The sequence below is a fragment of the Vicugna pacos genome, chromosome 7 (genome assembly GCF_048564905.1).
Source record: "Vicugna pacos chromosome 7, VicPac4, whole genome shotgun sequence".
In the NCBI taxonomy this organism is placed as follows: Eukaryota; Metazoa; Chordata; class Mammalia; order Artiodactyla; family Camelidae; genus Vicugna; species Vicugna pacos.
In genome coordinates, this window is record NC_132993.1 from 58,414,100 (window position 1) to 58,431,018 (window position 16,919).

General features: G+C 32.0%; 1 protein-coding gene across 6 annotated transcripts in view; it reads right to left on the reverse strand.

Moving 5' to 3' along the window:
- Positions 1 to 1,610: 1,610 nt before the first annotated feature.
- MIOS (meiosis regulator for oocyte development) overlaps positions 1,611 to 16,919 on the reverse strand; it is a 31,119-nt gene continuing 15,810 nt past the window's right edge. For 5 of the 6 annotated variants that reach the window (XM_006207603.4, XM_072964934.1, XM_015242022.3 and 2 more), the window contains 7 exons: positions 16,581 to 16,750; positions 14,149 to 14,214; positions 13,127 to 13,285; positions 8,985 to 9,137; positions 7,577 to 7,781; positions 2,639 to 2,768; positions 1,611 to 1,841 (listed from right to left, as the gene is read on the reverse strand). In XM_006207603.4, the coding sequence (XP_006207665.1) occupies positions 1,745 to 1,841; positions 2,639 to 2,768; positions 7,577 to 7,781; positions 8,985 to 9,137; positions 13,127 to 13,285; positions 14,149 to 14,214; positions 16,581 to 16,750 (980 nt within the window). In that variant the 3' untranslated portion in view covers positions 1,611 to 1,744. The remainder of the gene's footprint in view (positions 1,842 to 2,638; positions 2,769 to 7,576; positions 7,782 to 8,984; positions 9,138 to 13,126; positions 13,286 to 14,148; positions 14,215 to 16,580; positions 16,751 to 16,919) is intronic. The other variant, XM_072964935.1, reaches the window with a different exon arrangement.

Consider the following 16,919-nt stretch of genomic DNA (forward strand, 5'->3'; position numbering starts at 1 on the left):
GAAATGTCACCCTATATGGTTACAGACTATTTATGTAATAGACTTTATGTTTATGTCTTATATTATACTTTCAAAAGTTGTAAATATTTTAGATGTAACACTAAATATAAATTCAAAACTTTTAACTTACTTTGGCTAAGGAGAAATGAAAATGAGTATGACAGTTGGACATTACTTAAATCTGGCTTTTCATATTTTAGACACAGTTAATTTGAAAGAAACACTTCAACTAATGCAATTTTAAAGGTAAAGGTTATGTTTTAGTAAAATGAAATCAGGAAGATTTACTTAAAAGAGGACTGGAAAAACTCCCCATAATAATCATCTTTGTAAAAAAAAAATTATATTTATTCCCACTTCTTTCAACAAAAGATTGTCATCTAAGTGAGACAGAGTAGATATGCAAAGTTTTCCTAGAAAAGAGCCTTTTGTAACAGATCTCTAAGTAAAAAATAAATGTGATTCACTTTTGTTCAGTATTTACGTCACACCTCAAATTAATCTAATAGACCCTAGTTTTACGAAGTAACATTGCTAACATGAAAGCTTCTAAAATTCTTTAAGGTATTTCTTTCTTCAAAATCTATATAATAATTAAGTTTCAGGCTTACTTTTTAAGTACTATTTTGACTACAAAATTCAGTTCAGTCCTCTGCATATGTCAGATGCTGCTACAAATCCTTTGTATTTCTCTTCCAACTATCTAGCTGTGAAAAGGGAAAAAATAATAGTTTAAAATAAAGTCCCTGAATTGGCCCCAATATACTTACTTTTAGGAACTTATACTGAAGGTAAAATTATCTCCAAAGTGACCCTGTTTTCCCCAACATCTCCCAGTCTACCTAAGAAAAAAACAGGGATATTCCACAGCAAGGGGGAATCTGACAGCAGGACATACTGCCACACATGTCACTGAACGGTTGGTCATGTATAATCTCATATAGACCGTGTATTCAGTAAAATGCTCCCAGATGATGAGTTCATGATGTATTAATAGGAAGAGCAATCTTTGAAGACAAATCAGGGTTTTGGAAGCAAAAGGTTGAAACAGAAATTTTATACATGTTTCCTTGAAATGGTGCATAATTTTCTCTTCAAAAGAGAAAAAGTTGTAAGATACATTCTCAATTTTGACATTTCTTAGGAAGACTATAATGGTCTGTGCCAAAAGGTTTATATTAAACTGAAAGTGTATGAGGGAAAAAAACTCCTTCAAAACATGTGTCAATTGTACCTTGATAAAATTTATTCTCCAGTGTAGGGCAGGGGTTCTCCAATTCTAAAAGTAAAAAGCCACAGTATTATCTGAAAGGAATCTAAGCATGGGTGAGCTTAAACTATAGCCAGAATCACTGAGTTGGTTATATTATTCTAAGTTAAAAGTGTACAGATTTTACTGAAAGATAACTAATTTCAACAACAAAAAGCATGGTTTCAAGGCTATTCTGGAAACTGCTTCCATAGTGTTCATAACGTCAATGAAACCCTAAAAGTTCTTTCCAAAATGAACTTTTTCAACTTACTGAACGGAATTCATGCCCACACTGATGTTCACTTCAGCAACATTTGTCTTTGTGAAGTACATCAAAATCACTCAAACATCAAATTGCTGATTTGATAGAATGATTTATTTTCCCACTGCAGGAAAGTCAGGAGTGACTTGTTCTGAGGTATGTTTTTGAGCTATGAAGGACAGCAATTAGAAAGCTCCACACTTGAAGGTTTCTCTTTAACTGATAACATTTTATGGCTGGACAGTCTCTGCAGGTACCAGATTGCCTGTTGTATCCAACTGCATGCATTTACATGTGCATGCAGACACGGGACACTCTGCATGATCCCTGAAAAACAGGTCAAGTAGAAGTTAGAAGTCTAAATTATACATACATAAATACATTTCTCTACATATCTATCTATATCTAATATGCAATTTTCCAAAATGTTATTCGGAAAAATACAAGAATTAAAATCCAAAGACAAACATTAAAAACATTAACTTAGAAATGACTGCCAAGCTGAACATGGGGAGAAAGTTATTAGAAAATGAATAGCTTTACTTTCTAAACATATAATAAGTTATCTCATTCACAGTTATGAAGGCGACTGTGATGTTCTCAAGAGTTAAAGTTAAAGCCAATGTCATAAACTGCATGTAAAAGTTACAGCAATGAGGAGTATAGGGCTGCTGACACTATTCAAAGTAAAAGTTAAATAAGGTTTTGAGTCTCCACTGTATGAGATGCTTACTTACTACACAACACAGACATAGAAGATAACTAATAAAGGAGTTTGATATGTACTCTATCACTTAAATTATAACTCAGCTTTATTATTATATATTCTATACGATAGGATATTCAGTCAGTGATAAAAAAACTGTAAATACATCCTTTCCCCAAATAAAGTTAAATAATGTTTTTCAAACATTTAACCCATATATAATATTTAAACTATTTCTTATGCAAATATTAATTTTATAGTTTAAGATTACATAGGCCAATGATAAGAATGTTCACACCATTTCTGTTAACTTAGGTGATAGTAAAAAAAAAAAGGAATTCATCCTTGAGCTGTTAAAAGGCCAACTGCTTTACCTCCTCTAACTCCAAGCCTATGAGAGAAGGAATGTGCTGATTACCTGAACCAGCTAAGCATATGTCCAGCATGCCCACCGTGCCGACAATTATGACACCATGTAAACCAGTTGTTGAACTGAGCTAACTTTTTGTCCTTGCTCAAGTCTACTTTTTCATCTGATTTGGATCCTCCTACGGTTTAAAGAAAATAATCTTCATTAACTATATCACAATACTTTATTCAAAGTTTCTTAAAAGGTCTTTCTAAATTATGTCAAAATACAAATCACACATCATACTGAAACAGCAATTTTAATGCTAAGATCTAGTTTAGACTAAAAAAATACCAAATAACCAGTTTTCTTAATTTTTCATAGTCAGTGATAAATGGAAAAATAGAAATTATCAAACCTACTTCTTAAGCAATCTGAATTAACAACTTTAGAGAAATAATTAGTAGTTTAAAATCTTTCCACAAAGAAAATACCAAGCCCAGCTTACAGGTGAGTTCATACCAAACTTTTCCAAAGAACAGGGAAAGAGGGGAAATTTCCCAATGTACTCCGTGAGGCTGGTATAACTTTGCTAACAAAATCAGACAAAGATAATATCAGAAAGAAGACTAAAGGCCGATCTCCCTCTGGAACAGACATAAAAATCCTAAGTAAAATACTAGCAAACAGTATGATTTAGCAATTCTGCTTCTAGGTAAATACACTAGAGAAACTTTTGCATGCTAAAAGAACACATATGCAGGAATGTTCACAGCAGCACTGTTCTTAATAGTAAAAATCTGCAAACAACCAAGTGCCCATGGTAGAGTAGAAAAATTTGTTTTGTAGTTATAAATGGAATATACTAAATAGTAATGAAAAATGAATAAACTATAGCTACATTTATTAGCATAACTGAAACTAAAAAAAACCCTCCAATTCCAATGTTGAGCAAAAAAGGCAAGTCAAAGGATACACACTGTATGATTCACTTATAAAGAATTTAAAACACAGACAAAAGTAAACCTATGATAAAACTATACAGACAAGCAAGAGACTGAATTAACAATTTAGGACAGTGGTGACATTTGAGGAAGAGCCCAAAGAAGTAGGACCAGGTAGGGAGAAATGATCAAAGGCACTGGGTTTAGACAATTTTATCTTCAGCAGCGTAGGGACTCACTGATGTTTAATTTATACATGATGTGTACCTTCCTATCTGTGTTACAGTTAAAAAAAACTGAAGAAAAATGTTTATTATACATGTACATTTATACATGCACATATACACACATATGTACATAATTTGTAGTGATCAAAAAATGCTCATTCTATTAATTTTGGCTACCTTAATGTGTTTTACTTTGTTCTAAAACAGCAAATCAAATGAAAACATCTTAAGATCACATATAATTAGAGACAAGAATAGAAAAATTAGTAAGTAAAAATATTAAGCTTAATTAAGTAGCTGTATAACTATTAAGATAAAATGCTAGGTTCAAAATTTCACCTTGGGCCATTGCACACTTTTAACGACCACAGGGATACTCTTGCAAATAGTTTTTAAAAATCCGTCTTGTTTTTGCTAATGGCATGAAGATGAAGAATGTGAATGTGGTTCAAGGATTTAAGATGCAGATACACTGAAATTCTTCCTAAAAGCTTCATAAAAACAACTAATAATGAAAGGGAGGAAAAGACAGAAGAAGGAAGAGAAAATAAAGACTTTTTTAAACATAAGCTATTACATAACTTTGTGTATAGTTCTCAGTGATTTTCACTTGTTTTTGTAACTTCTAGCACACAGAAAACAGACTGAATTCAGAACAGATTAATCCTTATATTTCTGATAAGCTGAAAGTAATAGGTCTACTTCACTATCGTAAGAAAAGGCTTTTTAAGATCAAATAGCTTTTAAATTTAAGAAATATTTACAGTGAATTATGAAGATCAGTAATACAGAATAGTTGAAGGAAACCAGAGTTTCAGTTAGGCACTAATTAATAACAACAATAATAATAATAATTGGGTAGGAAAGAAATACTAATATGTAATCTAACTTTAAAAAATGTATCACATCTAATGGTAGCTCACTGAGAAAAAAATGTGACAATGAATATATATATGTTCATGTATAACTGAAAAATTGTGCTCTACAATGGAATTTGATACAACACTGTAAAATGGTTATAAATCAATAAAAATGTTAAAAAAATGTATCACATCTAGAAGTTAAACTCTATAAGAGCAGGGATTTTTGTCTGTTTTGTTCACTGTAACACTTCTAGCACTTAGAACAAAAGGTACTAAATAAATACTGTTGAATAAATAATGTTTATAATTTTGAATGGTAAGTATTAGTATTTATAATTTATAAGCATTAAATTATAAATACTTATAAGTATAAACTCAATGAGACAGTTTCAATAGAGTTCCAATCTTCAAAGCATAACTGAGTGTAAAAATATGCAACTTTCAGTTAAATAAGCTTATGGAAATTCTGGTCATTTAGATCATGAAGCGTGATGAATGGATATAATCTCTAACTGCAGGTGAAGCGCTGGTGAGGGAGGGGGATGGTCTGTATACCCAACCCTTTAAACTGTCATGAGCCAGCATTTGATTTCTATTAGGTCTTGGTTCATTTTGGAACTCAAATTCTTCCGATTTTAAAAAATAAAAGAAGAATATGCTTATTAGTTTGTGATTAACTCAGCTCAGTAACATCTTTAAAAAGAACATATTCAGGCTCCTCTAATCTTCACTGTTTCCTGTCAGCCCACTTCCTAGGCCCTGTCACACTGATGCACTTCCTAGTTCAACATACTCTATGCATTTCTCATATTCACTAACCTCTGTATTCTAGTTCATGATTTTCACTCTTTATCTATAACCTGGACAGGCTTTCCTAAAAATCTTCATATATTTAAATCTATCAAACTTTAAAGGACCAGCTTAAATGGCATCTTCTTTTTGATCTTCGCCAGATATCCTCCACATAGAAGCAATATTTCTTTTCCTTTTTCAAAATTCCTAAGACTTCATATAATATCCTTTATTCATCTCAGGGGGCCAAATGTACTTCAGAATTTGGAATATTTGGTGATTTTAGAAAAACAATGAGCAAACATTATATAATACCTCCAGGAAAAGTCTGAGGCAGCAGTACTTCTGCAGTAAAACATAGGAATATTCAGAAATAAAGAAGAGAAATAAAGACTTTAATAACCTCATGTCAACTCTGAACAGTTTTTTTTTTTTTTGCCAAATGAGATTATTGCAAATTCATTAAAAAAAAAAACTTTGGCTTTTCAGATTTTTTAAGAGATTTTGGAATGACAGATAAAAGATTCTGGACTAGTATTTATTTTCTAGAATATATAATATCTCCTTTTATATCAGTTATTCAGCTCACTGTATACCATAAGCTCCATGAGGATCTCTGATTCACCTCAGCACATCAGCCTTATCTTAATTAGTATTAAAGAAGTACTCAAACCTAAATAAAGAATTATTTCTGAAGCAAATTTAGAAAAAAATTTCTGAAGCAAACATGAAAAAAATGTTAAGGCTTGACAAACCTGGGTGTTGAATATTCATTAAATTAATAGTCTCCATAACAGAGAGTGTAAAATGTTTTATGATTTAATTTTCTTTAAATTCCAGAAAATTGTGTATTTTCTTATCCATTTCAAAAATAGAAAAGATTGAAAAGCTACTATGTAGCTAAAAGGAATGGCACTCAGGCCATTCACAGCTTCCTGAGACTTACATCCAAAAGATGTATTAAAGTGAACTATTTCTATGTATCTCAGTTCACATATAACTTATTTGTGCTATATTTTGCCTCCTTGTTCTTTCCTTGTAGTAGATTTAATTCCAAATTGTTATTTTCTATTTATTAGTATCAGTGCCATAAAAAAGTGATCAACATGCAACGTACAAAATGAAAATCCCTGATTAAAATTTAAATCGAAACTAACATGTATATCTGAAAACATTACATATTGTACTTGTTTAAAAAAAGGCACTTACATTGAAAAATAGTAACTTAATGATACCAGAAAACCTCTTTTACAGATATTAATGCAATAAAACAGACTACTTATATGAACCAGCTGCAGAACAAATCACATAATTTCATAACTAGGAAGGATCTCCCAGTCCAACACCTTACATGAAAGAGGACTGAAGATGGCTCTCAGTGTCACAGAGCTTGAACTAAAACAGGCATTTTGATACCATACTGAGTTCTTTATTCACTATTCATTTACCAGTGGCCAGAAATTCAAAAGTTTCTAATTAAGATTTTTGCTGTAGTATCATTTTCAAGTTATAGAAATAGCTGAAATATTTCTAGCCACTAAGTACCCTACATTCAATTATCTATTGTTCTCAAAAATTTTTTGTGTATTTACTGTAAGCAGTAAACAATAATTCTAATACTTCTAATCATTAAAAAAATATATTTACTAACTAGTAGACAAACATATGTATAAATATAAATATACAGCAGAAGCAGCACCATAACTTAGAAGTAGAGGGATCTGACCTCCAGGTTAATATTTTTCCCATGTATTTCATAGGTAGATTTTGAAGATGAAATAAGAGAAAATGTGAAAGTGCTTTGAGACTATCAAAAACTATGCATACAGGGTCTTTGTTAATAGATGAGGCCACACTGACTTTTAAAAACAAAACTTGAGGGCGCTCCTCTTAGAAAAAGTGTAAGAAAATGGTATAAGATTATTTAATATTTGAGCTGTTCTCATAAACTTTAAATTGGTCAGCATTTGTGAGATTACCCGAGATATTATGGACACAGATTTCATTTTTAATGTATAGATTTTATAAATTATAGAGAACACAAAACCTTCAAGCCAGCAAAGTGGCTTGCTCTTAGAAATAATATATACTCAAGCTGGTACACCTTTTATTTATAACGTTAAATCAATTATGCACAAACAATTTCAGCTCAGAAAAGTATATTGTAGAATTATGTCATACCAGGACAACTAGAAACAGGTGTTCCCATATTAATGAGGCAAAGAGCACATCGAGGAAGCGGTTTTCGACAGCCAGGGCAACTCGTGACTTTAGATTTTGTTGGTGAGCCACTGACACCATACTGACTAAAGCCTCGTCCCTGATGAGGCACAGTTGAGCAGCTGTAGGAGATAGACTTCCCACAAAAATTGCAACTCACAAACACCTATAAAACAAATGAAAAGAAGAATAAACATAATGCAAACTTCATAAATAAAAATTAATTTTTAAAAAAAATCAAAGCTTGATCCTAACAAGTAACCTTTAAATTTACTTTTATACTTTAATTTATCTGCTAAGTCAGTTAGTTCACATTTAAGATTTCCACTTAGCAGTTACATTATTTGAGTACTTCCTCCCTGTTATCTTTATTTAGCTGTATTCTTCCTAATAACACCAAGATATGCAGAAAAACTCAGAAACATCAGAAACAACATTTTAGAAATAACAAAGACTTTAGAGTTCACATTGGGACATTATAAAATATCCCAATATGACTTTTGATTCGAAGTTCAATGATGTAATCTCCTGAACAAAATTTTCTTATAAAGAAAACACTCATTTCCTAAGATTAAAAGGAGTTAAGAATCCTGTAACAGCAAATAGAAACTGTCCATTTTGCTTTTACATTAAATTCCTAGTCTCTTAAACACTTATCATATAGATTAGTAACAAATACTATCATGTAAGGCTATCTTACTAACACTCAAGTCGTTTTAATACAAACACTGATTTCTTTGCTTTCTACAGTAAGACAACAGCACCACCCAGTGCTCACACTGAGGATATACCTACTATTTAATGTGAACTTAGACACAGTGATCTCAAGTCATGTGCTTTATGTGATTATTGATCTCACGTTCTTTAAACTACTGCCAAGAGAAAAATACTTCCATGTGCAATTAGACATATAGATATGTATGTATGTACTGTCAAAGAAATAATTTCCTTATTACATATAATACAGAAAGATTCAATACATAAATGGAATTTATAAGATCATAAAGTAGTTTAGATTCTGAAAGGACATGGAATATACTGGAAAACCTCAGACAGCCCTAGGATTGATTTGGTTTTGCCTAAGATCCTCTAGGCCTGCTGTGGTTTGCTCCGTCTCAGATTAAAGCTCAAATCACTGAGATGGTTATTAAGAAATGGCAGGAGCAAAACCTCATGAAGATGAAGGGCAAAATGCAGTCTGGGGTAAGGACAGCAATGGGAACTCAACATGAGCAAAAGAATGAGTTTATTAATAACAACTTATTAAATTGAACCTTGTATTTATCCTACGTAACATATACTTCTATTTGGGGGATAGCGATATTAGTAATATGTTACAATTTGATTCTCTCCAAAACAACGTACTTACCTGTGCTAAAGGCTTAGAACTGGGATCCAGCTTACTCCTGTGAATATCAAATTCAGCTCGTTTATGCCAAAACCTCCAGGCATCTAATAAATTTCTATAATTCTCAATCCAGTACTGAACTCTTTCATCTTTAAGAACATCTAAAGGAGAACCCTAAAAGGAAAACATGAATTACTTCAGTTTTAAAATTTTCCTGGCTAAGCCTGAAAATTCTAGGTAACATGTGAATATAAATCAAATGGAAGAAACAGGCCTTCTTTTTGCCAAAAATTGCTGGCTCCTAATGCGGGCATCAATAAAATAAGTGATGGAAGCTCCATTAATTTACTTTAAGCTGGCCTCTACTAATGACATAAATATGTACTCTATGTATTATACCTGGCCAGGGAAGTGTAATTCTCTTTCTTATTTAAGTTTAAAGACCCAAGAGCAATCAAATTCACCTTCTTGGTTGAATGAAGTAAAAAGTGATACAAATACTTTTTGTCTAAACAATTAAAACTTTTTGTCTAAACAATTAAAACTAAATATTTACTGTCTAATCCAAATACACACCAAAACTGCTCAATCACATTTAAAATAATACTGGTCCTTCATATCTAGTTATGAACTGAGATGCTATTTTTATATACCTATTTATCTGAAAGTTAAACCTGTCTGTTCTCTCTTTTGTTCTCAATTAAAACATACATTTATCATCTTAAAAATGAAAAAAAGAAAAACAAAAAAAACCAAGACTAAACCACAAATGTTTAGCTCTTTTGCCCCTAGGCTACAGGGAAAAGCAATACTTTCTTTTCCTGAAATTTACTATAGATTTCTCCTCATTAAGAATTTCAATTCCTGTCAGTAAGACTTTTCCTAAAACTGTATTTTTCCTGTGACATTCTACATTTCACCTATGCTTGCTTTGGGTTTTCACAGAATGCCTTTATCTCTGTCCAGGATATCACCCTTAACTTCACATGATGAAGAAGGTAGAGAAAGACCCTATCTCCACCGATGCAGTGGGGATTAATTTGAAGCCAAGTTTTCTCAGTTCTATTCAGGGACCACATAGAAAAGAAAAATGTCAGAGAAAACTTAGCACCCACATCTTCTGGGAAAAGGGAAGAAACCTGTAGCAGCTAATAAAGACAATCTACCTTTAGACATTGCATCAAAATAGAAGAAGCGTACCTTTCACCTAGCAACTAAGTATTAATTTCAATTACTGGAGTTAAATTTAGCTAAAAGAACATGTGAAAAACTCATACTTGACAATTTCATTTCTTAAAAAAGTAAACATCTACTTTAGTCCTCATTATGACCAACTAGCCAGAACTAAGTACTAAAGCACAATACAATCCCTGATTTAAAAAGAAAATTCATAGAAAAATTAAAAATCTTCATAGCCTACTCTGCCCCCTTCCATGGCAGTAAGGATAAACTAAGAAAGAATTTGGCCTATTTGTATTTGATAAGTCATCTCTAGATCTGCCCCAATAAAACTTAAAATGAAGTTCTAACAAAGTCTGCAGAAGAACAGAGTTCAGAGATTAATTCTTGACCAAATTAGCAGGGTTTGGGAAATACCATGGGCTTGCCACACATCCACAGTAACAAAATCTAAGACCAAAGTGAACAGCAAGTAACTGAACTTCCAAAAGCGTTAACCAATATTCTTCAGGAAAAAAAGTAAAAGAACCCAGACCTCTATAATGTACTGTACACAATGTCTAATATTCAATGAAAAAACATTAGACATATAAAAAAATAGGTAAATGGTGTTCAAAGTAAAGGAGAAAGGCAAACAGTAGAACTAAACCTTAAATAGCCATTATGTTACAGTAAGCAAATACTGCAATGCAGCTATTAGACATGTATTCAAAGACTTAGAGGAAAACAATGCTTTAATTAGTGAACAGATATAGAGATCTGAGCTGAAAAATGTAAACTATAAAAAAAATTTAGAGTCTATAACTAAAAAGTATAATAACTGAAATTAAGAATTTTCCTGAAAAACCAAAAATAAGATAGAAGATAACAGAATAGTCAACATATCAATAGAATTTATCCAATTTGAAGAACAGAAGGGAAAAAAAGATGAAAGGAAAATGAACAGAGCCTCAGATTCTTGTGGGACAATATCAAATGCTTTAATATATGTGTAGTAATAGTCCAAGAAGGAGAAGAGAATGAGACTGAGGCAGGGAAAAAAAATATTTAAAGAAATAATGCCCCCAAACTTCCCAAAATCTGATTAAAAACATTGACCAGCAGATCCAAGAAGCTCAGTGAATCACAGTAGGATTAAAAAAACAAAAAACCAAAAAAACCCACAACTAGGCATCAAGGTTAAACTGTGGAAAATGAAAACGAAAATCTTGAAAACAGCCCAAGGAAGAATGAAACACTACACAGGGGAAACAAGATAATAATAGCTGATTTCTCATCAGAAACAATGGAGGCAGGAAGACTATGAAACCACATCTTTAAAGGGCTGAAAGAAAACAACAGCAAAACAGACATTTTCAATTAAAATTAAGATGAGAGAATCTATCACCAGTAAATCTGAACTATAGAAAATGCTAAAGAGAAAGACCAAAGGGAAATGATACCAGATGAAATTTGAGTCTACTTCAAGGAATAAACAATACCAGGTACGGTAAATGAGTAACTAAATATAAAAGCCCATGGTTTCACTCTTCACATAATTCACGTAAGAGAAAACTGACTGTACAAAGCAAAAACATAGCACTGTAAGATGGAGTTTATAATATATGTTGAAGTAAAGTACATGACAATAGGACAAAGGAGGGGGTTTGTAAACAGGATTACATTGCTGTAACACTTTTGAAACGTGAAACATGAAGCAAAAAGTGGGAAGTGTCAGGTGGGAGGTAAGAAAGGGAAAGGGTGAAATGGGATGCATGAATTATCAAGCATGAAATGTAAAGTATTAGGAGGAAAAATGTTTACTGATGGGTTAAGGATGCATACTGTTAGAACCAGAGCAACTACTTAAAAGAAAAAGATAATTGTAAACAGGTATAGCTAAAAAGCCAACAGATAAAATAAAGTAATACTAAAATATTCAATCAGCTCAAAAGAAGGCAGGAAAGAACAGAAACAAAAGAAGGAAAAACAAAAGGGAAAACAAACAGCAAGATGGCAGACTAAATCTTGACCATATAAACATAAATGGTGGAAACTTCTCAATTAAAAGGCAGCTGATTATCAGACTAGATTATTTTTAAAAGGCAAGATCCAATTCTACACTACATTTTAAATATATGTGATAAATCTTGTCAAGAGGTTACCAACCATTTGCATTCCATAGCCATTGATCTATATAGTTTAACAGATGTGAATTCATTTCAGTAAGAAAATAATGACACATTATGCTACAGGACACTTTTCTTCCATGGACAGTGGCCTGCTATCTCAGGCTAGGTTTACACTGTGGTCTGTGGGGAAGTATGTACATTTGTTCATAAGAAGGTGGGATGGGAGGAGGGGACACGTCACATAACATGCTATCATATTATGTAAAAGGATAAGGAAAGGAAAGAGGACATCATGAAGGGAGAAGATTAGCTGGAGAGCTATAAGAAATATCAGGAAAATGCTCTAAAATGTCACCATATTTCCAACAAAAGCAAAGTAGAAGGGAACATTTGCCAGGAATCCATTTTTAACTACGGGACAGTAAAAACTGAAAGAAAATAGATGAACAGTTACCCCAAATCATGCCCACTGATTTGGGAAAATGAGAATTAACAGAGTTGAGTGTAATTTGTCTTCTGTACTTCAAGTGAGATGTATAGCAGTAGTTCAGGTCAGGAAAGGGCAATCTCTTTGTAGAAGTGTAGTCCTGTCAACAACTGGAGAAACTGAAGGTTTCTCTGCTCCATTTGAACTTTACAAAAATTCAAGACTGACACTTTCCAAAATGAAAAGAAAACCTGGATAACCCAATGCAGGAGGCTTAGGGACAATAAGATAAGGTAGAAGTCCTCTATAGATCAAGTGATTAGATTAAAGCCAAGTAGGTTCTGAAGATCCTCAGCAAGCAAAAGGGCATACCCACTCAGTGAGGGAAGAAAATACAAGAGGTTAAGCATTTTTTTCTCTGCAAGCTGCTGCCACACTGCACTAACCTGCAACATGCAGTAACTTGCTGTTTGAACATCTCCCGTTCTGTCAACATAACTCTCCATTAAGTCCACTCCATCTTTAGTAAGCCCTGTAAGCAGTATTCCTTCCAAATTTCCAGCTTCTTTCATTTCATTGGTCAATTTTTCGATGTATCTATTTAACTGGAGAATTCAAAGTGATTTTTCTAAAGCAATTCATTTCACTATTTGTATTTGTGCTTCAAAACCTCTACATGTGGAACAACATTATTCTTAATGGAAAACCTTTTTAAAACAAAAGCACTTGTAAAAATCTAGATATGTGATCTCTAAGAAGTATGCATCTATTATAAATTACAATGCTGTAGCCATGATCATTTAAAATATTTTTAAAAAGACAAGGTATTTACTGTTTGATAATTATTCTATAAAAGATCTACAGACAGTCTTACTACTTTAAATTTAAGGCGAGAACTGCCCTTATTATTTTGCAGTTCCTGATGTCTACTACAGTAGGATGTAATAGAGTCACGGAATCTGAGTTGGAAGGGAACTTCAAGATTGCTAACAATAACCATTCCTCATAAAGTCTTTCCTGACTGCATCCCAACCCAAACTCTGGCCAAGATTCCCCTATGTTCCCCCAGCACTTTCTCATCACTATGGTACTTAGTACATTGTATTGTTTATATGCATTTCTCTGTCACTATCTACATAGCACATGCATTTACTACCTGCTTATTGTATCAGAAAATGAAGGAATCCTTTTATAGCATTGCTAAAGAGTGAGTTTAACGTCTTTATCTATTGACTAATCTCAGTCTCCAAAGCAGAAATAAATGAAAATATTAAGTCAGCATTCTTAAACAAATAAATTTATTTATGATACATATTTACAAGATCTTGATCTAATAAATTATTACTTTACTTCTCAAAGAATTTAAATATAAATCTCACAGATACATATTTATACATAAATATTAGTTTCTTAATCCAGTGACAATAAATATTAATCACTTTAAATACAGAATTATATCACTTCTTACCTGAGTATCACTAAGGAATTTACAAGCAAATGCCACTCTGTCACGTACAGCAACCTTGTTTTCATACTGAAAAGGAGAAAAGCAAGGAGTTACTTTTAGGTGCTATGAGTTTTAAATTTTTGCACACTAAGTAAGTATTTTATACCTAATACGTAATTTTATTTTCGAATGTATTAGAAAGTTACTGTGTATATACTGGCAATTCCAGTAAATCAATGGTATATCAATACCATTGATGCCTAAGATGCCTTTCTTAATGTAACTCTTAGGAAACTCAGTGTTAAGGTTTTTGTCCTTACCAAGTAAACTTCTTAAACTGACCAATTCAATTTTTTAAAATCCCAGTTCAGTCTTATATAACTCTAACATAAAATAGAAGCAATGGTGTATAGTTTATCAAATTAAAGATGCCATGTAAACTTTCCATCACAGAAGATAATTTTGGTGAAACTGAAGAAATCTCTCCATGGCTCCTAAGTTAAACAAGTCTACAAATCTATGAGTTACCAGCAAATATACCAGTACAGGATTTAAAAAGAATATTAATACGTATTTCCAAACAAAGTTTTAAAACATACTCTTATAAACAGACATACTTTCGTGGCTATAGTAAAATACTGTTATGTAGGTGGTTTATGTCAAAGCGAAGGGGCATTATGATAAATACTTAAATCTTTATATACTTGCCAGTATTGTAAAACATGATTTTGAAAAATGTTTACTATAAATGTAGAAAGGTACTATTAATTTTGTGATGGGTGGATGAAAGATCCTATTTCCACTGAAGTCATTTCATGAGGTACAGTTTTCTTCCTTTAAATATAAGATCACTTCAGCTGATACCTTAGTGTGTTTTCTCAGTTATAAAATATGGTTCTGCCCATAAAGGGAACATGTTTGGTACAAACTAGATTTAACTCTTAGATTAAGTTACATATGTTACAATTTTGATCTGGAAAGAGTTATAAATACTATTTGTCCCATTTTACAGCTGAGAAAACTAAAACCCAAAAAAAAGGTAACTGACCAGCTAAGGTAACTGTGGCAGAGTGAAGACTCAAATCTTTATCTTTGGATTTCCCAATTCAGTATTTTTCACTAGATTACTATAACTTCACAATTAAAAAAAGTTACTTATTTATATATAAAAAGTATAATTAGGTACATTCTTGAAACAGTTTGGAAATATGAAATTCCTCTCAAGATACAATATCCCTTATTTAGGTATAAGAAAAGAAGGTATTTATAATAGGTCACGTAATGGAAAATACAGAAATTTAATATTTACACTATATATTTCTCTATCAATTTAAAATCTGAATAATCCACTTCTTTCTCTAGTCTTCATTATTCTCTACCACTTCCTGAAAGTATCACTTTATTTCTTCAAGATGCAGCATTTAAAGTCTTCTATTTAACAAAAAAAGAGTGGTAATAGTAAAAACCAAAACAGACAAAAAAACCCAACATGCTCTTGGATATTAATTTCAAGTGGTTAGAAAAGTTCAATAGTAATTTGTTAAAAGTAATGAACAAAATAAATGACTAAAGAATTGTCAAAATGGACACTAACAACATTTATTAAAATATTCATTAAGATACCTCAATAAAATACATTTTTATAAATTCCTCAGAACTGACATTTAAATCAATTAGCAGTGTATATTTTACAATAAATGCTACAATGGCAAAAAAAAAAAAAAAGAAATAAGTTTCACATTAGAAGGCTCTTCTCAGTGCTAGAAAGAAGCCCAACAAATGCAAAGAAAGTTGTGGTACTAACGTAAAGCTTAAAACTCAGTAACTAAATATGGTAAGTAACCCTTACTTGCTTCTTTCTTTCCCCACTTTGTGATAAACAACCTATTTGGTGATTTGGTCATAAGTGGTTACAACAGGAGAGGAAAAAAAAAAAGCAATAAAAAGACCAAAGAGTGAAAAAATGAAATAGTCCACTATAAGCAGTATAATCGTATAATATATCTCTTCAAACTGGAAGGTGTCTGAGAATGACAAATACTAACTCAGACAAGATACACGGTCATCTTGACCATAAACGATCACGTACTGATTTACTTAACTAAAAAAACCAAAAACAAAAAAACACCATACACACTTTTAAGAGACTATATTTCAATATAAAATGTATGTTTCCATAGTTGTAGAGCTCTAGAGCTCAGTTATTAAGCTAAAGGATAAAATCCTATTCCTAGAATTCTATACTGTAAGTTGTTTTATTAAAACCATAAAAAAGATCAAGTTCAGTCTGCTATCAGCTAACTCCAAACTTTGAAGATACCTTATTTAAAATAATATAAAATGCACTGAAACATAAACAAAATTTTATGCAACTGACATTTGGAATTTTAACAAAGTTAGATGAAAACATCCTATCTTAAAGGGACAGTTTCATGAAACAGAAAAGAGCTTACCAATACTCCATCATAAGATCCTGCTTCACTCGTCAGAAATGCAAACATGACACAGAGATATGGGTTGTTCAACTGTAAACGTAAAGTGCTGCACATCTCTCTCCAAAGGGAGTTCTTCTCATCCGTATAACCCGATAAAGCCATTGCTACCACATTAAGATTCAGATCACCTGCATATTAAAAACAGCCAGCTAATCAAAGTAATTAAAAACTTAGTATCTCCTTCTTCTAGCTCTTCAACCATAAACAAATAAAGATCAGAGGGTCACTTTTACCCTCTGAAAAATAATCCCATTAGAGAAAGGGTTTTGACTCAGACTGGAAATTTTGGCTAGGACC